This window comes from Seriola aureovittata, chromosome 7 (genome assembly GCF_021018895.1).
Source record: "Seriola aureovittata isolate HTS-2021-v1 ecotype China chromosome 7, ASM2101889v1, whole genome shotgun sequence".
Lineage (NCBI taxonomy): Eukaryota > Metazoa > Chordata > Actinopteri > Carangiformes > Carangidae > Seriola > Seriola aureovittata.
The window spans coordinates 1,937,943-1,965,005 of NC_079370.1; the positions used below are offsets into that span (position 1 = coordinate 1,937,943).

General features: G+C 42.1%; 1 protein-coding gene and 1 long non-coding RNA gene across 2 annotated transcripts in view; one reads left to right on the plus strand and one right to left on the minus strand.

The window, feature by feature from the left end:
- Positions 1-26,130, minus strand: part of LOC130172755 (uncharacterized) — a 31,766-nt gene extending 5,636 nt beyond the window's left edge. Inside the window, exons 1-2 of the long non-coding RNA XR_008828327.1 lie at positions 25,994-26,130; positions 23,361-23,527 (exon numbers count right to left, since the gene is read on the minus strand). This is a non-coding gene — a long non-coding RNA (uncharacterized LOC130172755). The remainder of the gene's footprint in view (positions 1-23,360; positions 23,528-25,993) is intronic.
- Positions 85-26,914, plus strand: LOC130172751 (ubiquitin-conjugating enzyme E2 E2). Its single transcript, XM_056381660.1, has 6 exons — positions 85-247; positions 1,783-1,966; positions 2,950-3,000; positions 17,580-17,712; positions 23,367-23,514; positions 26,031-26,914. The coding sequence occupies exons 2-6, from the start codon at positions 1,791-1,793 to the stop codon at positions 26,126-26,128; spliced, it is 606 nt and encodes a 201-aa protein (XP_056237635.1). The 5' UTR covers positions 85-247; positions 1,783-1,790; the 3' UTR covers positions 26,129-26,914.
- Positions 26,915-27,063: the final 149 nt, after the last annotated feature.

Below are 27,063 nucleotides of genomic sequence, written 5' to 3' on the forward strand. Positions count from 1 at the left end.
TTGCCCTGGCCTCGGCGCAGGCTTCTTCTCCAATGCAGCCCCACGTGCACGAGCAGTGCGCGCAGGTCGGGAGCGCGCATGGAGGCGGTCCGGGGCTGCCTCAGTTTTTCTGTAATCGCTTTTCTGCTGCTACCTCCAGTTAAATAGCAAGGACACGGGAGCGAGCAGACGGCCGTGTGAGGATATACTTTTTGTCGGTACCTTGGGATTACGACGCGGAATTGCAGCATCGACGGCCAGCCGCCAGGTAATATCGACACACGCATTCAGCCGCCCCTCGTAGATACGCGAAAAGTACGTAAATGTCCCGTGAAAAGTGTCGTTTTCCAGTGAAGAAGAAGAAGGAGGAGGAGGAGGAGGAAAAGAGGGGGGAGGTGGACGTGTGGGACGAGCCTCCCTTTGTGCCGAGGCAGGGTCAGTGCTCTTCAACGGACAATGTGGACACTCCAGAAACGCCGAGGATCCGGCACATTTCCCCCCCGTCCGCCGCTCCGCCGCTCCGCCGCTCCGCCGGCCCTGCTCGCTGCCCGTCCTCCATCAGCCCCGCCGTCGGCTGTTCGGGACGAGCCCGGCAGAAACGCCTTCTTCTATGCGTATTTTCACTGAGTTTAAAACACAGAGGCCTGTAACTGCTTTTCCTTTTTTCTTTTTTAAATACCCCGCAGCGGCGATGCAACGTACCCTACTTCCCCCCCCCCCCCCCCCCCCCGGCCTCGTTATGTTAGCTAGCTCCCTATAATGTTTATGGTCGCTGTTGTAGGACGGCTCTGTTTCAGCCTCGACCCCTATTGTGTTTTTTCGTGCCCACAAATGTTGACCCACCGGGCTCCACCGAGCAATTAAGTGATGTCTGATAACACACGGACATCTTAACTTGTGTCTGTTGTTGTTTTGGGAGAGTATAATATCTCCGCATCGACCCTGGCATCTCAAACGGCTGTTGAACCGGGTCCATTTCAGCCGTTGATGTCCCTATCATCACCGTGAAACGCCCCCCGGGAAAGGCGAGCTGTCCGCCGCTTCACTTCATCGTTTTCATTAACTTCTTACCTTTCAGATATCTTATCTATTTTTTTAATTTTTTTTTTTCCAATTACATATCAAGTACAGCATCTTTATTTTAGCCTTAGTCTTTGTCGTCTGCACAGGAGGCTTTTAATGGAATGAATGTTAAACAAAACCGGGGCAGTGCTCGTCTTCACGGACGGTCTCTTCATTTTCAAGTGTCTCTTTTGATCTGTCATGGATTATATGTGCATATATGGGCTAATAAGAGCCGTTTTATCCATCTGTTGGGTCATAACATTGACCCATAACCTCATTATTAGTTTTCTTTCCATGTAAAGAAAAGGGGAAAGCATGGCACTGATCAAACATATGGTGTTTAGTCTGTTTTTATAAATGAGGGTCATATAAAGTCTTCCAAACAATTAGCCTGTACTGTACAACCCCCAGTAGCTCATTAGGGTGAATGGCTTATTATATCCTTTTAAACAAGGGCCCTATACATCTGTAATTCACAGTGCTGTAGGCTTTGACAAATGTCTTTTCATCAGCTCACACTTTGCACATCCCTGCCCAGTTGTAACCTCATCATCCACGTCCAAGTCTTAGATTTATTAGATTAAACCCATCTTCCCTCAAATCTACATATTTTGCGGAGATGGCGCAGACAAGCAGTTTGATCTTATATCCTCTTTTATATTGCCCTCTGGAGTGGAAACCTTTCTTTGCCGTGCTCGCAGGTCGTGGTGTGACATTACTTGCCGTTCACTTTTTCAGGGCCCACGATGTCCAGCGAAGTACAGAGACCGGACGACAGCCCCAGCACCAGCGGGGGAAGCTCAGATATTGAACAAAGGGAATCGGTACCACCTGAGCAGGAGAGAGAGCAAGCACAGCCCAAAAAGAAGGAGACCAAGATCTCGAGTAAAACTGCTGCTAAACTTTCAACTAGTGCCAAGAGGTAAAAAAAAAAAAAAAAATCCTGATTCTGGCTCTGGAGAGAAGCATTTGCACAGGGGTTGTTTGTTAAACTAAAGGCCTCTCCCCTTGTACCCTGGAGGTGTGAAGTTATATAAAAAGACTATAGTCCCACATGCATTGTCATTTCAAACATCCACACTATTCACCGTGACACTAAACCCACAGGAAGGAGGTAACTCACACGGCCCGGCACTGGAGTGTCATTGCTGTCATTTGAAAGAGATATTCCCATTCCAGCCTGTTTGTTTGAATGGATTTGCCTCATGCTCTGCGGCACTCTTCTCTCTCCCACACACCGCCAACACCACCGACACTTACCTACCACCAGTCTCAGCACTTATTCCCAAAAAAAGACAGGCGATGACAGAATTATGCAACCAGTTGAGCAAAAGGTTGGCTGAGGCCGCCAAGTCTTTTTATATTGGCGACTGATGCTATGAACATTTCCCTTTTGTATGTCTATGCTTGACTTAAAAGCAGTCTCTTTGAGTCCTTTCAGCACAACGACTGTAACATGGAGAGGCCTCACTGTTGTCTGAAGTGCTGTGTTGATGTGAACGTGAGTTTAGCAGCAGCATTTGCACTCAGTTGCCCTTCACAGTCTGAGTCATCATTCTGCATGGTTATCTGCTGCAGATTATCAAAGCTGGCGTATTTGTCCTCATGCTTGATGTTGCTCTTAATTTTGTTTATGCAACACAGACAAGTGACAACAAATAACAAAATACTTTACATCATTTCTATTATATCTAAGCTAAAATGGGCACCAAACTCAAGTCATTTGCAATCTGCACTGTGTTGTTAACATGTACTGAATGTGCACATGGTTCAAGACGGATTAAAAGGAAAAAATTCTCACACTGACTACATGTGTTACAGTAATGCTTGTTCATTCAGCTTTTATCATCTGGAAATGTGCTTTTCCAAAGACAGACTTTTAACTGTAAAATCTTTCTCTTCCAGGATTCAGAAAGAGCTTGCAGAAATAACACTAGACCCACCTCCAAACTGCAGGTAAGGAGGTGTTATCTTTTCAAAGCATTTCTCTAACAACTCATAAGCTCTCCTGTACAGATGCTCAGGCTGTAATGGATGCAGACAGCAGAAATGTGCTCCTTTCAAGGTTTCTTGTCTCTTTAAAAAAAAAAAAAAAGAGGAAAAGGCCGCGCTGTAATACACTTGCTTTTGTCTCTGCTCCCATAATGATGTTGTTTGTCTTTTTTGTTTGATGAGATGGTAATCTCAGGTGAATTAGAGCGAATGTAACCCATTCTGGCGTGGCGGTTCGCTGCATAATGTGCACTGCAACCGTTTGGTGAAAACGTAGCCTTTTAGATCACAGTGTGTGATGGTTGCACTGAAATGGTGGAAAATGAGCGGTAGTGTGACTTTAAAACCTGTTTCGATTCTCGTGTGGTTCCCCCCCTCTCCTTCTCCTCGCTCTGTTGGGGATTTACCACAGACAATGGTTATTGTGTGCTACTGCCGCGGCTCTCAGCCCTTTGAGGAAGAGATACGGTCACGAGCGAGTGGCGGACCACATGTGCATCAGTCTCTCTTGATGTGACAAAAGACATGCCTTTGGGATGTGGCGCAAGAGCCAGCTTTTATGAACTTAAATAACACAAAGTGGCACTGCCGTTCATTATGGCTCTGTTTATTACCGCACAATAATTAGTCTCTGAATCAGCACTCCGGTGCAAATTAAGAAAGAAAATGGAAGCCGGTCTTCGCGAGCTTGAGGACACTTGTGGGAGATGCTGATGTTTTCTGACCATTTTGGATTGGCCATATTCGTTCATAGGCACCTGCTTAAAATGATTAAGGAAAACAGCTTTGTATGACTCATCTGGCGATTTGGAATTACTACACCCTAGACAGCCTTGTTTATTACATGAATTAATCACCCCTGCTGGGTCTCATCAGAACCCCACCATCATTAACGATAAACATTGAGCTAACCTTTTCATTCCAGCTCACAGCCCAGTTTTGTTATTGTACTGGAGGCTAAAAGAGATGTTGTTTTCCTCGAGGACTCTAATCTATTTCAACCCCCCCACCCCCACCCCCACCCTCCCCTCCCACCCCCCAAAAAAATCTAGGTTGGCTCACATGAAGGATTTAGCTGGAGGACACGAGTAAGTCATTTGAAAGTAAAATAATCGCTAGCGGAAATTTCACAGTCATCGTCTTAGTGGGGAACTAGTTGCCTGGGAAACAATTAAGCTTCTTCAAGATAATCCTTTTCTGTGTGTGTGTTCCCCTTTTATACTCTAAAATGATATCAGAATCTAATAATGTGTTTTTCTGTGATGCACCCAAACAGATTAGCTGTCTGCTCACAATGACGAGGGGGTGCGACGGGGTTCAGATGCATCAACCACCAAAATTTTTTTTTCATGCAAAAACGACCACGGCACCATTTACATTCTCGCATGAATGAGCGCACACCGTGGAGCTTGTGTTGTCATTTGTATGCCACACGCTCACCGCTTCCGGCCAGGTTAGCCTGAAAGGTTATTCATTTCATTCCCAGCGACAAATGGAGTCACAGACTGTTGCCCCCCTTCAGGAGGCAGACAGAGAGTTGTGTTAAAGAGATTCACTTCGGCACATTCAACAAACGCGGCGCTGGGAGGCCGGTTGACGTATGTCATCTCATCCGTCTCTTGGCTGAGGAGCCCCTCGCCACTTTGCTCCGGTCAGAGACAATTTGCCATCCTCATCATGTAGTTAAAATCTGCAGTCTCCTTCGTATCACCTACAGCCTCTCTCAGCACATAGCCTTCATGGCTGTGCTCGGCGTCATGCTGCGTTTCCCTCTGTAAAATGGAGAGCCCTGCTTTGTGTCTTTCAGTGTAGATCTGTGCTAAGAGCCAGAAATTACATTTAACGCCTCAAAGTGTTGAGGATCTAATTTAGTGAAACATCTGTGGCAGGAGGTGCCCACTTGATAAGTCTAATAAAACGCCCACGCTTTTCTTGTAGCATCCATCCAAGGTTACTGTGTTAACCCTCAGCTGCAGTTAAAAGCACAAACTGTTGTTACAACAACCCATGTGTGTGGATAAATCACTGACTCGCTTATGTTTTCTGTGACTATGAGGAGTCTGGAATATTAAAGCTTTAAGGAGTTAAAAAAATAAATCAATTTCCCTACAGTGTGAGCAGACATACTTTAAGTGCTATGTCACTACTTGGAAAACACAAGCAAGTATTTAAATTCGTCTCCGAGCTTTATCTCACTCTCAGCTTTGTGACAGCTCGCTCGTCACCCTGGCAGTTGTCATACATTAAACCAACAGGAACACGTTGAAGCCCAAGAGGATTTGACATGGCAATTATTCTCACTGTCATACACTTCAGGTATATTGTGCAGGCAGCTTGTGCTTTTACACCTATTGATGCAAATGAAGCAGCTTTTTGAAGGGAATGGCATTTTTCCTGCCTGCAAGTTGAACAAATATTGCAATGGTTTTTATTTTTTTTTTTAGGAATAAAAAAAAAAAACTTCTTAGATACACTAATAGGGGGAACATGATAGGCTTATGAGTATTTCTGAATTCCTCAGCCCTTTAAAGATTCCAGTTTATGTCATCATCTTAAAGTGTCGCGCTGCTCCATCGACGGCAGAAAGGGTGAGTCACACGCAGGGTGTTTCGGTTTTGATAAGAGTCTTTTTTTGAGTTGAGAACCAAAACTGTAGTCTACTACCGAGGAAAGTCACCTGGTTTTTGGTCACCTCACTATTTTCTTTTTTTGAATTCACAGAGAAGTTTTAGACTGAATTCCTGGTATTATGGCAGCAACCTCCAGTTATTTTTATTACGTATGAAATATAACAAAATAGTGAACAATGGCATTTACAGTTTGTCAGAGGCTGCTGTATCTGTCTTCATTGTGCTTGTTTTGTTTCATTAACAGTCCAAAACCACAAGATTTTCTCTTTGGTGTCATATCTGACAAAGAAAAACAGAAAATCGTCACATTTAGAAAGTTGCAACCGAAAATGTTTTGCTTTGGAAACTTGCAAACCTATCGCTGCAGCTGTACAACTAATGCATATTTTCCATATGCTAATTCGTTTCTCAATTAAAAAACTAATTGTTTTGTATATAAAGTGTGAGAAAATAGTAAAAAAAAATGCCCATCTCAATTTCCTAAAGCACAAGAGGTGCTGATGTTTGTATAATCAGTCCAAAACACCAAAATTCAGTTTACACTGATATAAAACACAGAATTGTCACAGGTGAGCTGGAACCAGTTTTTTTTTTTTTTTACATTTACATAGAAAGAAACTGGTAATTTGTAAATTGAAATAATCATTCTGGTTTAACCCACATTCCCATCTGAATTACATCCCATCCTTCCAACATCTTCCTCCTCTGTTACACCCGTCATAGAAATACTACTCTCTGCTTCTCACTTTCATATTTCCTTACCCATTATACTTCCTTGCTACTGAATCACAGGGATTTTTTTAGCTGTGTTTTTTTTTATTGCGGTGCCATAGCTGTGACTGTTATGAGCTGTTACTATTACTTCCTTGTGATGTTGATCCACCAACGCCAATATTTCAAACAGAAATCCAAACAAAGACACCTTGACGTCGTTAAAATAACAGCTCTGCCTTTGTCTTCCTCTCACAGATGGACAAACAAAAACACTACGTCGACAATGGAGGGAGAGCAAAACAATGTTCAGCTGCCTAAAACATAATAGTAAATGTCAGGTTTTGGTGTCAGCCTATCTGAATCCAAAGAGAAGCAGCTATTGTTCACTGATGTTCAGCAGTCACAGCAGAATTATCCGTTGCGAAAGAAGAGGCAGAGATACCAATTTGTCGTCCCGAGGCAGCTCAAATAGATTAAATGCAATGCAGCCGCAACCCATGGTGCATTTTGAGAAACAAGTTCACCCCCTTCCTCTGTCAGGTTGTCACAAGTCATTCTGGGAAATGTAAGAAACCACTAACTGCAGTGGAAGTAGATAAGGCAGAGGGAGTCTTGGTACAGCAAAAGAGTAATTTGCAAAACTAAATCACAGAATAGCTCATGAAGTGCTTTGAGCATTACAAACTGAAAGCACTTCAACAGCGTATAAATATACAGACAGATATATCTACATACAGTGAGATGTTACTGTTGCTAACCCTGTGGAGCTTTCCCTTCTCATACAGCACAAAGTGGTTTATGTATCTGTGGCAGATTCACCACGAGAAATGTTAAGTACGTTTTGAAGCGATTGGGCCTTGATTTCAGGCAGGAGTAAATAAAAGCAGCTTCTCAATTTCCAGGCAGCAGCTACAGATGTTTGCTGGCTGAAATGACAGCTGTCGCTCGCAGCTTTTATCTCTGTTAGCTCCGTTGTTGAAATACGCTGTCTCCGGCAGACTTTTTAATGTTCCCAGCTGACTCTGTTTAAAACGAGAACCCTGTAAAAGTGTCTTAAATATGCTCTGATGATTGACGACTGATGGCTACATGCGTGATATAGTGCTAAAAGCTGAGCTAGTTTAACAGCTAATAATCCAAGAAGAAGACATGGAAATAAGGGCCTTGTATAATAAGTATGATGAGGAAAAATACAAGATATCTTACATACTATCAAAAAAATCTAAGCCAGTTTACGTTTGACGCTTCTCTTTGGACTGTTGGTCAGATGAAACAAGACATTTGAAGACGTCACGGGGGATGAATGACATTAAAACATTAAAAGCAGTTTGCACTGTTGTCTGGCATATTATAGACCGAGAGATTAACAATTGATAGATTAATCAATGATCAAAACAGTCCTTAGTTGCAGCCAATGTCAAATGTCAATCCTCTTTTAGTAGAGCTGCATTGCATGGCCGGCCTGTGGAACAAATAGCCTTCTTTGGGTCCCTGGATTTTCCCAGTGTGATGTAATTCCCCCATGATGCCCAAAACAGAGCCGTCTCTCCCTGATGATATCATACAAGCTGCAGGGAAACGGTCCTTTCACGAGACGCACACAGCTGGTCACTCCATCACGTGCTCGATGGCTTCAAGCCTTGACATGAATATGTATCTCCATCATCATCATCATCATCGTCAGCCATTCTCACCAAGAATCAAGCGCTCCTCATTGTAGCTTCTGATCCCTAATTCTCTTCTCGCTGATGGGATCATCTTCCTGTCTGTGATGGCTGCATATTAGTTTTGTGCCATGCCCCAGGGGGATTATGTGCAAGTGACACACCCAGCGTCATTTTTCACAGTGTTACCATTAAGCACAGCAGGGGAGTGTGTGTGTGTGTGTGTGTGTGTGTGTGTGTGTGTGTGTGTGTGTGTGGGGGGTGGGGGTGGGGGGTTATCAATATTCATGAGGGGGCGTGGGGACAGGGCGGCAGGAAAGGAGGGATGAGCTCCAGGAATACCTCGCGGGTATTTGAATTGATAACTGTATTGTGCATGGCACCTTCACTGGATTATCGTGGGCAGGATCTCTGGGATGTCATGTCAGTTTGAAGCAGGTAAAAACATTGACAGCTATATTTTGACCTTGGATGAATCGGCCCTAATCGATTTCTTGTTCCATAATCGCTGCCTTTATAAATATTGATGAATTATAGGCACCCATCTGCGCCTGATGCTGGCATGATCGTGACCTTTTACAGAAGGTCCTGTCCATCAACCTCACAGTCTGAAGACCTTCATGACCACCACTTCAGAATCAGAATCACTTAGCTCACCAAGCAGAATAAATAAAAAGGGGTCTTCATGGTGACGTTGGTGCTAAAGCATATCGAACATTCACATAGGCATAGGGCAGGGTCAGAGACAGACGGGGGGGTTGGGCAAGATTGACCTTTTTTAGAGTTGATGAAATGCTTCTGAAATGAAGAAAGAGGGAGCAAATACCAATGGTAAACAAGTTTCCTTTGTGGAATTTACCCCAGTCACATTTTATTTAGTTGAGTCTTCATAAATATGGTTTCAGTCCTGTTTTGTTTGACCAACAGTCCAAAACCCAAATATGTTTATTTCACAATAATGTAAAACAAAGAAAAGCACAAAATTCTGAAGAAAACTGGAGAAGCTGAAGCCAGAGATTGGTTGACATTTTTACTTTAAAAAAATAAAAATACTGAAACAATCAGAAAATTTAAATGGCAAATGGAAATAAGACTTTTGAAGATGAGCTGAAGGACATTAAAACAGACATTATAGACAGAAAGGTTAATAATTGTTAGATTAAGCTGTATTACATAAAATTTTTATCATTTTTAGCATCTTGAATGTTTCAGGTTTGAACCTTTTTAGCTTTTTTTTTTAATATTGGACATTTTTCAGCTGCTCTTCGCTTCCATAAAAGTGAATATTGAAGGAGTGAAACGGAGGACTGGTTGAAGACAGCAGAAAAGGGGGGAGGGGAGAAAGACTACCAGGTCAAATCTCATTACTTCCAACTGTATTTTTTCTTATTTGCCAACATATACTGTAAATGTATATGTACATTAACGGTAAATACAAGAGGTCCCAAATGAACCATGAGACGGGGAGAAATGCTCTATCTCTCCGACAGATAAATAAAGATGTCTGAGGCCTGGCACTAGAGCAGAAGGATGTTACAGCATACAGATGGATGGTGCCAGACTGGATTCTGCTGATTTGTTATGGCCACCGTTCTCCAAGTGCACCTATGAAACATCTGCTGAAAATAATTTTCTTCCCGAGCGAACCAACCTGCCCTCATCATTTTTCTGCTCACAAAATTTTGAGTGGAAAAGAAATAAATTTGCCCCTATAGAAAGAAGGGAACATATGCTCTCCCTCCGACGCCGGCCCGGAGTTTAATTTATCCTTAATGTTTTCCACTGCGGCACTTGTTTGACAGTGAACACGGCCTGCTTTGATTCATGTGTGTCATTGAATTCTCAATGTCCTCATTTGTGAGGTAGTTTTCTGGCAAACATTTGTCCACAGTGTTATTAATGGGTTTGTGGGGGAAGCCGAGCATGAAGCACAGCGTGTGGACATTTTGTGGTGGAGTGTTGCCTGTTTTCACAGAAGCCCGTTTAGGTCATTGAGAATGACTGAATGATAATGTGAGGCTGACAGCAACGCAAACACAGGAATCTTTTGGCAAGCGAACAAATACAGTAACTCGCAAGCAAACAATTGCTCTGAGATCCCATTACCCCTCGTGACTGGGATCTCAAAAACCTAATGGATTTCCCTCTGAAGTCACAAATCATACTGTCGCTCCTGCCAAGAACATTTAGAGCGTCTTAATGACATATTTGCGGTCTGGAGGATGAAATGTTTAACACTCGTTAACATCCTGTTAAATGGTGAAATGAATAATAACCAGTGAATAACATCCCAAATGAATAACCTTCTCCCCGTGTTGATTTGTTCAACACGCAGCTTAAAAATCTTGTTCCATTCCTCTACCTGCAAACCTCAGGGCTAATATGGTGTCGTGGGAATAGACCACCAGGAGTATCAGGCTCCGCAGCAGATACAGCAGCTCTGCTCGTTCTGATCGCTGACCTTTTGGTAATAAGTCCAATCCCTCAGCCACGGGGGCCAAATGGCTGCCCACAGTGCCTTTGTGGAGGGAGCAGGGAGGCTGAAGACACTGTGTCTAATTATGGTTGAACACACTTTTGGTGTAGGGCTGTGAGATTAAAAATATTAACATCCTACTCTTGACTAATTTAGTTCATAAATTGCACAAGGCTGCAGTTTTGTCTCGAGGGCAAATCTGTTTTTTAGGCAGTTTCTTTTCCTGAAGCCGTGTTCCTGTGAGTCCCTGGCCTGCGAAAGCGATTTACATGTCAGCACAAATTCTAACTTGTTTTATTCAAGCAAAGCAAATGTTTATAATTACCCCTCAACACACACACACAATTTTTACTGTCATGTTGCAGAAAATGGTTGGAAAAAGCTACTGCACGCTACCACATCAACTGTGATTAATGTGTAGGTCAATGTGCTCTTCAAATGCTTTTATTTTGTGCAGCTTTGCTTTGTGGGTCATGAGGTCCCAGTTTATTGAACTAAAGCTTTTTTTTTTTTTTTTTTTTTTTTCACTATTAGTTGTTGTGTCATCCTTCACCCTGGATGCACAGCAATGCTTTGTTGGCTAAGTGATATTTTTATGACTCATGATGTTGTGCTGTTTCCTTTATGCAGTGCCTGTGTATTATGATAATGATATATGCTCTGCATTATTCATTCTTAGCCAGAGGCAAACGTTTGCACTGCATCAGACTCGGGCTGCATGCAGCAGCTCAGATGCGGAGGAAAAGAAAAAAAAAAAAATGCTTACTGCACCAAAATCTCCGTTGTACCACCAGAAGAATCTCACTCAATTAGAAAGGAAGACTGAGGATAATAAACAGACCCCCTGCTTTATTAACAGCTTTGTTAACACGACTTTAAACACCAGTGAGGACAAACTTCCCGAGTGAAAGGCCAGTTCCTCAAACCTCTCTTTCCAAGTATACTTCCTCAACTCAATACTGACTGCTGTTTGGATTGATTGAGCCCAGCATGCGAGGTTGCCTTCCTGTGAGAATAAAATTGTGTTATTCCCTTCTACTTGGAAAGCATGCAGCCACCTACTCAACCATTTCCCCTTGTTGCTGGATAAACCGTCCGGTCAGTAATTGCAGTATTCATTGTACAGATGAACAATAAAAGGCTTGATTAAAAAAACAAACCATGTCATTTGAGACAATAAAGACAAGAGAACAGAGGAAGGAGGTGTCACCTCGCCTGTTGAGCTGCACAGTAATTGGTCTTGGAGCTCTTTCACGGTCGGGGGGAAAGAAGATTGCTTCATTAAAGTTCCTCTTCTGATAACCGCAGCAGCCACACTGATAGAAAAGGAGATCTTAACTGAATGACGGTGCCATTAGAAAAAAAAAAGAAGAAAAAAAAAAGCACCTGTGGGGAATGAACTGGAATGGCGAATAATGCAGATAATGGCTTTATTTGTGCTTTGCGGTATTCACAAGCTCCAAAACATACTGATTCACATTCAATTATTGGTTTACTTTCCTGTTTTATTTATCAGCCCCTTGGTGCAGTTTTTGGCTCAGATGGCTGTTTACCTGCTTCTGTAAACAGCTCTCTGTGTGACAGGCTGAATTAGGGACACTCCGGTTTTGTGTTTCGTTTCTACTGTTGAAGTGTTTCCACCTTTTTATGTTGTTAAATTAAAGGGATATTCTACACTATTGGATATAGAAAGTATAGCATAATCTTTTGAGTACTGAAAACTTTCATGGGGCAGACCAGCTGGGGGTCAGCTTGGATTCATGCTGGTCTCAATGGAGTCCTGACCAGTTTTCATGCTGGTAAAATAGAACCCACAGAAATCTTTCATACAACTGCTGCAGCCACTGGATGGACTTGGATTATACTATGACATTTTTTTTTTTTTTTTTTTACCCAGAAATGACTAGGTGCACTGTTCACAACCATTGGCAGCCGTCTGAAGATATTTGTTAGTGGCACTAAGTTCACCCAAAACATCCCTTTTTGTGAAATCAATATTAGAAGCAGCTGCAAGAGGTGAGGAAAGCATTTCTTTGAAAGGGAGTAAATGTTTCCTGACAATTTTCTGAGAAAAGAGGTCGAATAACGACATTTTACATCATTTTTTTACTTTGTGGTTCCCTTGAAATCTCACGCATTTCTCAACAGCAGGAGATCTTCTCACATGGCTGCGAGTTGCATGATTAGTTTTACATAACTGAACTACAAAAAAAAAAAAAAGACATCCTCCGCATATCCTTTTTAATCGCGGACGATGAAACCCACTCTGACTTGGCCGTTGCCAGTCTGTTTTTAGTGCTTAGGACAGCCTGGCACGGGCGTAGCAAGTTAAAGGGAAGCACAACTGGTCTTTGAAGCCTGAGCAGTGAACTCTCTGGAGCCGGTTCTTTGACAGAGCCTCGCTGCCCCACACAGTCATTTTAAGGACACAAGACTGTTTGTTCCTGCTTGTTCCCCTTCAACTGTGGTTTTTGACTCTAGCATTCTTTAATAGTGGTCGCTTACAATGTTTTCTTTGATGTAGGAATGTAAGTTTATTCTGGTCTGTCATTTCAATTTGCTCTGGAGTGAAATTAATGAATATCAAAAAAAGAAACATGGGAAAATCTTTTTTTGTTTGTTTTTTGTTTTTTTTTAGTTTTAACCATTTAAATATAATTAGAGGATATTAATTCACCAGGCGTATCTCATGACTACATCTCTGTCATCAACTTAACCTCAGTCCTGATGTCTGTGGGAATCGGCTCAAGGTGACAATAACCGTGAGATAGGTTAGCGATTTCGTGCAGATTAGCCCAGCTGTCGCGCTGCAAGATAAAGGTTAACTTTTGGCATTGGCACCAATCTGCAAATTGTCCTGTCTATGAAATAAGGCAATGTGGATGATTTTTTTAAATGGGCAAAGGACACCCTGGTCTCACATACTGCACTGTATCATGAGAAGGAAAGGTCATTCAATATATATGGAAATCATTACTGCTGTCTGTGATCATGAGGCACGGCTTGGATAGTTTTCAGGAACCAAGAATGAAAGGTAAAAATGACGACGTAGGTCTGCGGCACAGTGTCCTCTTTATATTCCATGAAGAAACTGCTTTCTCAATCCTCCTACTCTGAAACATGTCTCAGTGGAGTCTCTGGGTTTCACAGAGTCCAGTCTTTCTCAGCCTCGTGTGCAGCGATGTGGTTCTGAACAAGGTCAGTGTGAGATGCAATCACTCGCTCCCTCACAGGAACCACAAACATGTTGGAATCATCCTAATAGTACAAGCAGGTGCTGGTTGTACGTTTACTAAAGTCTCATTTCTATTAAGAATAACAAAAAGAGCAAAACTCAGAGAAAGACAACAGTGTGAATCTGTGGTTTTGCACTATTTTGGTGCTGTGTTGCAGAGGAAGCAGGCCAGCTGTCAAAGTGGGTTCCTCCATGAGCGTAATGTCGGAGGACAGGGCAGTGGCGAGATTCTCACGGACACCCGCGCACTAATGTATCCCAGACCCCTGAAACAAATGACCCAAATACTCACTGAAACAAGGAATTTGGCTGACGGTGCACTGCAGATGTAGTGTTACTTACACAGAGGTTATTATTATTGCAGCCTACAACAAAGCCCATAAGCAGCACTGTTACACAAGCTAACGTCATGTGTTTGTGCAGGGGAGATCTGTCTGCTTGAACAGAAGAGAAGAGATAGAAAAAGACAGGAGTGACATGTAATATTTATCTAGCTGTCGGTCTCAGTTTTAGTGCCGGGTGTTAGATTATTGTAGGTTTTTTGTTCTTAACGCCTTCATTGACTTCACATTGATTTGGCAGCAGTGGTTTTTAGAGAATTAGGAGTTTGCAGCCGTGCGTGACGAGACAGAACCTCGGTGTATGAAGAAATGAGCCTGTTGGTTTAAAGTTGCGTTTGCAAAATTGTAAATTTATTATAACCCAATAATTAATAAATTGAATTTGTCAGCTACAGAGCATAATATTCTGCAAAGCTATTAACCAGGGTCGAGGAATCGTAAGCCATTAAATCCTGACATTAACGGTGCATTAATTAAAGCATGGTTAATGGGATCTCATGCAAACATCCACTGGCAGTACGAATCTGCAGATGACTCGATGAGGCTCAGCTCGAGCTTCTTGCGACGGGCCACACGGATCACCTCTCCCTAAAAATTAATGGCCGAGTGTGAGACTGTCAGAACCTGAATGAGCTGGCCCTCAACCAGCTGCAACAAAGCACCACAGGAACGCCCAAGCCGGTGGGGGGAGGAGGTCTCCAAGCAACAGCCAGTGGTGGCATGCACATTCAGCTATTGACTTAGCCTTTATCTGCAGCCCTTGTGCGGTTGTCAGATCCCCTACAGCAATCTCTCTGCTGAGCGAGGACCTCTGCCATTCCTGCTCATCTCTATCTTTCCCTCCACGTCCAAGTTATTATCGCTGCTACAAACTCATCAGCGTCAAAGGAAGTGAGCATCTGCTGCTGCTGGAGATGTTTAGAAATGGAATAGCCGACTCCCTTTTCACTGTGGTGTCAGGGAAGCTTTTGAATAGCGCGGCGATAATGGAAGTGTTGCCTTGAGGTGTGTGTAGCACATAAAACGAACGAAATGTAAGCGCAGGTTTCACAGAGGGAAGATTGCCTTGAGCAAGGAAAATAAGCTGTCTATATGGCTCTGTCAACAGCAGGAAATAGTAATAGAGAGTTGGAGAGTGGTCAGGTTCAGTCATCAGCCACAGTTGAAAAGATTTACAGTATCTATCAATCAATCAGTCAGGTCTAATTACAAAATCAAAGCCACATCGACGGAGTAAAGGCGGGTTGTGACACTGGTGAGACGTGTAATACAAACTGTGAGTTTGAAGGATTATTAGTCTCCAAAATGCTGCACAGCAGTTCATAATACTCAGCAACAGGATTCTTACAACTCTGGAAAGCAGCTATTTTATCTTTTGTCACAACCATCAAGAGGTAGACAGAAGGAAAACCGGTGCTTGTGTGCATGTGATTGGCCACTGAAGCGTCTTTCGGGATGGCGTTTTGTTCCTTTGTGCTGAAAGTTGAGCCAGGTTCAACTTTTTTCTTTTTTTTTTTTTTTGCTGGAAACCCCTGCAGTGTTTCTTGCCTGTGCATTGGCGCCTCCACTTTGCCACTGGACTGGCCTCAATTCAAAGGACTGAGTCTGACTTTAGGGATCTTGATCGACTAAGGAATCTTAAGTTGTTGTTTAAGTTTCGGGTGTCAGTAATTACACAAGAAGCATTTGCATCAGTAGCACTGATGATGTGGGTCTGGGATTGACGGCATGCGTCTGCAGAAGGACAATAAGTTCTGAATCCACCATTGGACAAAAATTGGGCATTTCATCAAAGAATTCCTACTTTCTATTTGTCAGCTGGGAATTTCTTTTGAGTAGTTGATTTAATGGACACGGCTTTGGCAGCCTGACATCTTGTGTTAAACCTCTCCACTTTCAGTATAGTTGTGAGGGAAATATTGGAATCTTCTGCTCTAATTTAACTTCTGTTGAATAGCACGGCAGACGAATGTGGGAACAGCTGAATATGAGCAGCAGTTCATAATGTGGTTTGCGCTCACTTTATATTGTTATGACAGGCTTTCCAAGCACAAGCTGCCGGCTATCAGATGTCAACATCTGTCTCTGTGTGCTTACAAATCCGTGGATGCCAAAACAAACAAAACCGATGTCGTTAATACGCCATAATACGAATAAAACTACTATACTAATAATATGTTTAAAGTGAACATGCTCCTTAACACCTTGTCTGACATCTGTGTCCTTCTGTACAACGAGCACTCTCCATGTGTGTGTGGGAAGGTAGTACTGTTGTACCACTATAAGTGTTAGGTTTACAGAAACAAATGGCCTGTATGTGTCTCTTTCCTGTGCACTAACGCTGTCCATCATCGTCCCTCTGTCTGCTTTTGTTATTTGATTTTCACTCTTACAAAAAAAATGATCCAAGATTGTCTTTGTGCCTGTAACAACAGAAGTCCAGATTGACATGTAATTCCCCAGAGAAGAAGTACTCATAATTAGCTAATTAAAGAAGGCTTAAGAGAAGAACAGTAGGAAAGAGTGGCAAAGTAGATTAATGGAAATTTGCATGTGTTGACACTGAAGGAGGAAGGAAATATCTAATGTCTAAATTCTATTTATGGAGAGTGATCTATTGTCAGGGGCATGCCTGGAACCAGATGCCGCGTTTTAACAGTTTGTTTGACACAGCCGCTTGAAGCAACTCTCTGTCTCAGACTGTTGGTTTATCTTTGAGTAAAAGTGACCAGTGATATCACAGCCCTGAGTGAAAGCGTGACTGCAGTTCACATACACACATTTGTAAGCGCATGTGCCAGCAGCTAAGGGTTGGCGTCAAACACAATCCCTGGTAATTACATGAAATCGCAGGGATTGTTCATTGTCCCGAGCTTTGTGATCTGGACATTGTCCCGGTCTCTTCCTGGCTCCGCGCCAACTCAGGGTCTTACCACAAACAACAGAGGGGGGAGGGAACCCTTAATATGGAAATGGCATTAATTACTGGGCCTATACAACAGATGTGACCTTCAGTCTCCACTCAGCGTAAATACCCATCTCATGAAAACAACTGGCTTGAATATGAAATCATTTTTGCGCTCTCTTCATACAGAAGCTCTTTTCTTATTATGTAAAGCCTTTCATACAGTTTTTGGTTTTACAGCTGCATGTTTACTCTGGTTCACTGGTGTTTGTCAGTATGTCAGAAATGCTTCAGCAACTCAACTCCCACTAGCAGGTAATCTAATCTCCTCATCAAAAATATGAAAGATAATCTAAATCCTCCTAAAATAGCCTCAGACTAAAAACCCTCAAACCCTCAACAGCTTCAGCATTTCCCAAATCTCCATCATTAACTTGTCAGAAGCTAGCATTTACCACCTCAGCCCCCCCACCCCACCCCCCCAAATCAGCCCACTGGCACTTTGAACACCGGGCTGTCGATTCCAGGATGCTGCGCTGATTAACATATTAACACGTCTTTTTGTTTCAATTTTCTAGCGCCGGCCCCAAAGGAGACAACATCTACGAGTGGAGGTCGACCATCCTGGGACCCCCGGGCTCTGTGTACGAGGGAGGCGTCTTTTTCCTGGACATCGCCTTCACGCCAGACTACCCCTTCAAACCCCCCAAGGTCAGCAGCCAGTAGATGCTAGCGTTAAAATATGTGTTTGCTTGTTTAGCTGACCGAGTATTGACTTACTACACAGGATCTGGCAAGCCTGGAAAATTGTAGGGAATATATGTGGGTCATTTAACGATCTGGAAAAGACTAAAACTAAGATTGGCCTGTAGTCACACACACACACACACACACACACACACACACACACACACACACACACACACACACACACACACACAGTAGAGCCACACATTTTCTTTAATTAAAGACGCACGCAGACAATGAGCTGAAAACAGAGTACGCTGGTAATTTCGAACGCATGTGTGACTAGAAGTGACCCCTTTAACTTACATGTAGTCAGCTGAGCCGCTGCTGTCTTCGGTTTTTATGCTGCAGAAACTATTGATAGTTGTTTTGATGGGTTGGCCGAAACAACAAACTGAACTGCTTTCACAGCAAAATATCGTTGTTGTTAGAACAGACTGTGTCTTTATCTTTCATTATGTGGGCCATGAATTTTTTAGTTGACCTGTGATGGACTGGAAACCTGCCCAGGGTTGACAGTGACTGCATTTAAATTGGAACTAGTGGTTCTGAGTCTTATCGTGGTTTTAGTCATATTCAGGATACAGCCTGAGAAACCCTGGTATTCATATTCCTGCATTCATGATTCAAAGGTTTCTGCTCATCTGTGTGCAGTTGTGTCTGAACCAACCAAGAAAGATCAGAAAACTGCATAAAGTGTTTACATGCCACAGTATCATGGTTTCTATCAAACTGGAGTACTCCAACTAGTACTCCAGTTTGCCAAAGATACTACTCCAAAAATCTGATCACACCCAGGAAATTAGTGAACATCCTGTTCGTTTGTGGGTTCACACACCAGTTCACTGACCATGCAAGTTTTGGTCCAGGCGTGATCTCTCCCTATTTATCCTCCCATCGCACAAAGAAGTGACACGAGATGCAGTGTGACTTATACTACGTCTAAGAATCGGTGATAGTAAGGTCGTAGAGCATCACAGTGATGTCATGGCTGTTGAGAATCAGAGCTGCGGCGTTCTGACCCAGCTGCTCCACAGCTTGTTTTGCACTTTTGTTCTATGATGAACTGTTGTGATTTGAGCTCGCAATCTGGGTCGTGCCGAACCCTGACCTGTTTAATGCTCAGCTTGTTTCATGTGGTGTGTTGTCTGCAGAGTACTTTAGAGATCTTGAGTGGATGTCATTATTGAACATGCAGACTGTCAGGGCCAATCTCCCTTTAGTTTGCCGCGCACCCTATTACCCTTTCACTTGGCCTTCATTTTCACTCCCTTCTCTCTCTCTCTCTCTGTCATGCACACCCCTCCCAATGCTCGCTCGCCCTCTTCTCTCCCTCTTTCTCGCTCTTTGTGCTGTGTAACCACCAGCTCTGTGTTTGACAGCAGACTCAAACAAATCCACAGGCCCCGGCCCAGCTTTCTGTAGCCAGAGGGGCTTGAGTGTTTCCGCCCCCTTCAATACCTCCTACCCCTCTGACACACTGTGATCTGCAGCCAAACCCCCCTGCACACACACACACACACACACACACACACACACACACACACACACACACACACACACACACCCACACCAAACTCTTGGGCCTGTAGCTGCCATACACTCCCTCACTATAGAAACGCTCCAGTGAAGCTCAGTTGCTGAATACAATCAGACCTCAGGCTTGGGAATTTTGGATCCAGAACCGGACTCGCTTTTAAAATCACTAAAAAGAGACAAAAGGCCTCTCACTCGGTCTGACAAGTTCGCCAGGTGGATGTGTTTCTGTTTCCGAACTAGGGCCAGGAGAGGAGCTCTGTATCTGCAGAGGGCGGTGGGGGCGAGGGGGCTGGTTATTTATAACGTCCTGCTCTGTGTGAGTTTTTTCTTCCTTTTTTTTTTTTGGGAATGCCAAGGCTCATTAGAGGTTTCCTCTGGAGGGTCAGGGTCAGGAGGGCCAGATGTTGGTGATTGGAGCAGCAGGGCGAACAGAGGTGTCAGGTGTCAGGACCAAACAGACGTCAAGCTCAAACCCAAGCTGAGACGGACTACACAATCAGCCCAGTGGTAAATACGAGAGTATTTTAGGAGAGCACAAATGCAGGTAACATTAGAGTATAGATGTTACAGGTCGGCTGTTGAGGCCGTGTGGTTGCACAAGGCTGTTTACTGAGACAAGCGCAGGAATTAATTCACACTCGGGTGCTGGAGTCTAATATTCGAAGTGACAACAAAACTGTTATTGTGGTGGTGCTTTGGCTTCACATCATGCTGCCCTCTGTTGGTTAAAGCACAGCAACATTTCTCTCTGACTATATGGAGTAAATGCTGTTTTGAATCCATCAAAACAGCAGAAAATAAAACCCAAATAATAAAATTCACTGGCTGCAATAAAACGCCGACCTTTTTAGAGCTATTTTTGTGGCTGCAGTGACAAACGGTGTTAAATGTCACTCAGTGGAGCCATGAAGCAGAGCCATCGTACAGACACTGATGCTGATACCTCAGTGTTAATGTGAATGAAGGAGAGACGGGAGGTGAAAGGCCCACAGCAGCTTTTAACTGTCGTCGTCGTCTCACCGGTTCTAACAAGCTTCTCACGGACCTGACAGACTGTGCAGCAAATTGTCTTTCTTTAAAGGCTTAAAGTTCATCTCCCGGAGTCATCACAATTTATCCTGTTCATATTTTTCATCTCATCGACTGCCAACATGCTCTTATCTGAGGTTTTAACAGATTGTCCTCTTAACTCTTTCTTTTCTCCCTTTTTCTGTGGTCATACAAATGTAACAGGAATATTGGATTAAATCTGGAAAGCAGTGGTTCTGATCATTGAGCTCATCACTATTGGCTGAATCAATTAAAGCCTTTTTCATTATTCTGTTTATTGTAAGCAAATGGCCAAAAAGTTATCTTCACAAGCCACTTTTAAAGATCATGTTATCAGACAAATGAGAGGCTGTTATGGTTTAAATGGGGGTAGTTTACCTGATGAAGTGGAAAAGACTTGAAATACCAGCTGAGAGATGAAACAATTAGTCAAACAATTAAAATGGTTGCTGATTCATTTCAGTTATCAGTTAATTGTCTTTTTATATTTATGTTTAAAAGTATTTTTATGTCCTTAATTCAGAACAAAAGAAAATTACATCAAACATCTGTGCCTTTAATTGCTCCAGTGGAGCTGCTCAGTGGCCGGTGATGGAGACTGGTGGTTGTTGAGATCAACACGGACTCCCTGGATGAAATATTTAAATGTGACGATTAGGCCTGCAGTTATAAATTAGGGTTTATTTAGGGCAGCCACTAATGATTTGCCTCTGTCCTCGGCTGTTGCTGGACCAGAAGTATTTTTTTGTTTTCAGGTACGAACGTCCACCCCTTCTTATGAACGTGATATCTCAGGAACATTTAATCAAATTTGGTACAAACATTCACTTGGAGAAAAACTGATAAGAATGTGGTGGTCAAAGGTCAAAGGTCAAACTTCAAGGTCACTGTGACAGCACAAAACATGTTTTTGGCCATAACACAAGAATTCATTCGCCAGTTTTGACAAAATTTCACACAAATGTCTAATGGGATCAAATGAAGAAGTGATGGCTTTTTGTATAGTAAAGGTCAAAGGTCACTGATTGCTGAGACTATAAAATGTCAGAAAAAAACTGCCCAAAACAATCTTCCAGACCCCCAGCTGGCATATTTAAATAGCTTGTTGATCAACTGTCCAAAACACAGAGGTAAAAGCAGCAAATAGTCACATTTCAGAATCTACAACAGGTGGATTTTTGGGCTTTTTTTTTTTTTTTGTGTCTTTAAAAGAAGTGGGATTATTTCAGGTTGCTTAAAAAGTAAAACAATCAGTTTTCTATCGGTTTAAAATACATTAACTGACTAATTGTTTCAGCTCGAAATACAGTTTTAAACATGTTACACTCATTGTTTGATGTCTGGTGTCTTTTGATTTGTGAAATTTCTAAGAGTTAGCAAGGATTGCACAACAGGAATACAAAACTGCTGATGAAATACATTTTAAAATCAACTAGGATTTTCATTATATGGTGAAAAATTATTATTATTATTATTTCCCTACAGACAAAGGCCAACACACCAACAGTCCAAATCCCAAAGACTTTCAGTTGACTGTCATGAGGGACTAAGAAACGCAGCAAATCCTCGTATTTGAGAAGCACAAAAGAGAAAACAATTATTCAGCATTAAGCAGTAGCTCCGTCTGTCGGTCGGAGAACCTGTGTTCGAAAACGGGACCGACTGTGTTGAATGTTTACACTTCATCATTTGAACCCTGTTGTGTGATGATGCAATGACCCACACCCCTCGCAGTGTCATACAATTTAATGCTGTGTTTCACAGAAACGGGGCGAAACAAAGTTTTCACTTCCTCAAACTACACTCATGGCACAATCACATTATCTGTAAAGTTGGTCTCCTATTGAAGGTCAGTCAAGCAAATGTGGTCCGTTTAATGCCGGTTGACGACATCACAGGCCACATTCTTCACTCAAAAGGTCGTCGGCTTCAGGGTCAAGCGAACCAAAGATCAGATGGTTTGAACTTTTGACTGCAACAATTAAAATTTCGTGGTCATTTTCAGTAAACTGTGACATCAAAGTTAGAGTTGCCTTTGATGACGAAGGGATTTTTACCGGCTATTTTGTGTCAGTCTTAAAGAGTTCAGCATTTTAGGAAAACCCTTATTCCCTTAATTGCTGAACGTTAGATGAGATGATGAATAACATCCTCATATTTATCCATTAAATATTAAGCTGAAGCCAGAAGGCAGTTAGCTTAGCTTCAAATAAAGACTGGAAGCAGGGGAAAATGTCTAACCTCACTCTCTCCAAATAAAATAGTAGTAGCTCTCTAATTTCCACGTTATGTCTCATTTTTCATCGGTGTAAAAACCAAAGCGTGAAAAAGACAAGTTGTGGTTTTACAGGAGGTCAAGCTCAATTAATTAGTTGTCTTAATTACCGTAGTTCCTTAGCTAAATAAACCATCAGCTGGCTCTAACAAATCCTCATATTTCCCAACAGTTTGAACTATTACTTTAACTTAATAGCTACACAAGAAGGGCTTTATGTTCAAATTCTTTCATCTTATATGTTTTCTTGGTTATTTTAAAGCATCTATTGGTTTATGCGTATGAATAACTGTTAATCATTTATGCAGTACAATATGTTTCTTTTACACAACAGTCTAAATAAATAACGCTGCACATCCTCAGAACTGAAGCAACAAGCTGAATGATGGAAAATTTATCTGCAACTATTTTGATAACAGATAAATCTAAAAATAAAAAGTTCTTGCTTCTCAGTTGTGAGGATTTGCTGAAATTTCTGATTGATGTGATAATATGCCAAATATCTTTGGACTGTTTGTCTGTTTGGGCTTCGGGATATTTTTGATGAATATTTTCCAGTATTTTCTGACATTTCATAAACCAAACACTTGACTGATGAATCCAGAAAATGATCTATTCACTGAGTTCCTGTGTTGCTGAGATTTATTCTCACCACCACCGTCATTGTCACAGAAATAAACTTCTATTTCCTGTCATTCAGCAAGTAAGAACATTTTGTGTCTATTCCTGAACTGTATTATTTTCGTACCTGCAGGTAACTTTTCGTACGAGGATCTATCACTGCAACATCAACAGTCAGGGGGTGATCTGCCTGGACATCCTGAAGGACAACTGGAGCCCCGCCCTCACCATCTCCAAGGTGCTGCTGTCCATCTGCTCCCTGCTCACAGACTGTAACCCAGGTAAGATCCACATCTAAATAAAGTAAATAGGTGATGGACTGTGTTACAGATCAAACTGCTTTTTCTTTCTCCGCTTTGAATGTAATGTTTATTTTTACTCAAGGCCAAATCTCTAGGTTTCCAGGTTTGTTAACAATGTATTAAGTAAGCCACAACCAATTCGAACTCTCGTTATTTTCCACGCTGACAGATCTTTGGCTCAGTCAGTGGCTCGATGTCATAAATAATACAACCCCAATTTCACAGCAGTGAAGAGCAAGTGACCCACAACGAGTGTTGAATGAAAAAACATGTACGATGGTAAAACAATAACAAAACCAGTGTGTCATTTACTCTGTTGGCCAGAGAGCGGAGTGAATAGTTGAGGTGAATGAGTGCAGGCTGCAAAATCAGTGTAAAAACCAAGAAAACTCAGGACCCGGCCGGTGAATTGTTTCATCAGCGGTCCATGTTTAAAGATGTAAAATGTCTCACCTGTAGCAATTTTAAATTCAACATCATATATGTGAGAATAATGAAAGTCGGCCAAGTACAGAGAATTAACCTGCAACCACGTCGGTTTTATGGTCATTTTCCAAGTTTATTCAACGCCTCTCCCTCAATCACCACAGTCTTTGCTGCTCCTCAGGGGGTTTCTTTGCCCCTAATATGAAAAACTGGTCATTGACACAGCTGAATCTGAGACCATGTAATCGAGTCCACTGAGGGTCCCCATAATAAAAATGAAAGCTACATCTGTCCCCCAGGCAAAACTCTTTTAAAGTCTGGAACATACAGTCAATCAGCCAGAGTGAATGTTGTAAATGGCTTCATGATGTGAAATGAAATGGTTAGAAAATGTAAGGAATCACTTGTCGGGTTTAATTCTGGTGTAATGTTCATACATATAAAAATTCCTATTATAAAATGCTTGAATTTGCAAATGATAATTCTGTGGGAGATAACTGAAACAGTAAGAGGAAAATACACAAACCTAAAACACTGGTCCAAACACTGAGCTGCAGATTTACTAATAGAGTAGACTCTGGTTGTTTGATATACAAATTCCTTAAGCAGGAGTTAGGTCACCTTTAGACTTTCTGTACAGATTTTAAAGTCTTGGTCAGATTACATTTCCAGTATACAAATATTTACTCCGTCTCCAGTTGTAAATAACAGATAAATTCAAGAGTGTATTTCCTGTTTCGGTGCGACGTCTGGCTTGCTCCGGCAAATTCACAGGTCAGAGTTCACCTTTGTTCAACTGTGACCGGGCGAATGGGTGTTTGGACAGTAGAAACATAATGTTCTGTGTTTGGAAATGGAGAAGTTGTGATTCCAACATGTTTTTAACACTGTATTTGGTACGTTATCACTCTGCCAGACAAACTGTAGCGTCACTCTCATACTCTGTTTATGGTTTGTGATTGCTCTGATCAATATTTATTTATTTCTCACAACAGAAACAGGACATCAGGTCCTTGTTCTCTGCAGAGTGTGGGGACATTTTTTTGGAATGGGAATTTAATGTGACAAATCCTTAAGACTGTAGCCAGGCTGTAACGGATCAGATCACAACAGCAGCTAGACCACCTCCAGAATGTGGTCTGGCTGATCTGTATGCATTCCACTCACGCTGTGTTCATTTACACCTGCATTAACATGTGTTTTCTTCATACCGATCCAATATCCTGATACAGGTCGCGTGTTAATGAGAGGTGTAAGTGGAGGCTTAATGTAATCTTAACACCCGTTCTGAATGTCAGCCATTCACACAGCCATTCAGGACCTGGCATTAACACTATCACTGTCACACTAGGACGCCGGTGTCCCGCCCTCTGTTCAAATGAGGCTTGTACACAAACTGATTGCTGCATCTCACTGTTAGTCAACATATTCAAAGTCCAGGGTCTGTATTTATCAAACTACTAAGAATGGCTCTAAAAAATAATCGATTAACATTTATCAAGCAACTTAGAGAAATGTTTAGAGTAACTTTGAAGAGCAACGGAAAGAGAGAAAAATTCATTATTGAGTGGTATGTTATTATGTAAGAACATATAGAAATGTCTTCTTTTTTTTTTTTTTTTAAGTTGGGAAATGAACAGCAACCTAATATATTCACAAGTTTTTTTGTAAATAAAGATGAAATAAAAAGAAGCTGGTCGTAATGGAAACAAAAATCTGCTGTGAGACATTCTGCTGTCGGTAGACGAGGAAAACCAAAACCAGATTTATTCTTGTTTGTTTGCACCACTGATAAATACCGAAAAGAAAAGAGAAAAACTGCACTACAATAACTCGAGGAGTGTTTTGTTATGTACACAATTTTCATAACCTTGCCAACAAAAACACTGCTTGAAACGTGATCATTTTCGCGATGTGACACGTCCTCCGTTGCACAAACGTTTTCCACATAGTTTTGAGGACACTGTGTCGCTGCAAACCGTCTCTCACCCGAGTGTTACAGCACAGATCCAGGGTTTGTGATTATACTCACCAATAGCTCACGCGTTCTCTCTCTTTGTGCCTTTCAGCCGACCCTCTGGTGGGAAGCATCGCCACACAGTACCTGACCAACAGAACAGAGCATGACAGAATAGCCAAACAATGGACGAAGAGATACGCCACATAGACTCCCTGCCATGAACCACCCCTCCTCCTCCTCCTCCTTTTACCTCCTCCCTCACCCTTCACTGTACCTCTCTCTCTACCTCTCTCACCCTTAGTCTGTCAAAGCACACTCACTAAGTGCAACGGTATACCTGCCCTTCTATCACCCTCCTCCTCCCCCCCCCCCAACATTTTATCTACCTTTTCTGTGTATAAAAAAATAAATAAAAAAAAGCAAGAGAAAAAAGAAATCAAACTACAACAAAAAAAAATTAAAATAATGTCCTCTGTTCCTTGTTGACTTGAAAGCTTCTTTTTTATACAAAGAGTAGATTGGGATTTTTATTTTCCAATATCTGAATGTTGGAAGTATTGTATTGGAGAAAAAAAACACAGAATATTATAATTATCATACGCATTGTCCTCCAGCTATACAGTATGTATCCTCATTTTCTTAGTGGCACCTGGAACAAACATGCAGAATATACGCTTTTACTTTGTTTTCCTTGTTTGTTTTTTTTTTGTTTGTTTTTTTGTATTTGTCATCAATATGTTATCTGCATGGAACAGGAAGGTTTGCATCAATGGATCCTTCATGCTTTTTAACTTCCTCTGATTCTGTTTGTACTGTATGTATTTTTTCTAAGGCTTTTGAGGCAGACCACAAAAGTATAGGTCTGCCCGTGACAGAGGCAGGACTTGTATATTTACTGGCTACCCGCCACCTCTGCAATTGCAGAGTGGTTTGTTGTGCACTTGTATTACTGAAGCACCCAATAAAACACACTGTGGTTGGCTTGTGAGAAAACGCTCGGCTCTGTCTGGGATTTGTTTTTGGCTACATCCTCAAATATTTACACCTTTTCCAGTGATCTCCCATTCTCTCTGTCCAAGTCTCACCGCAAGACTGCTTTTATGTCTCACACACACATGGTTATAAAACTTTACAGTCAGAAA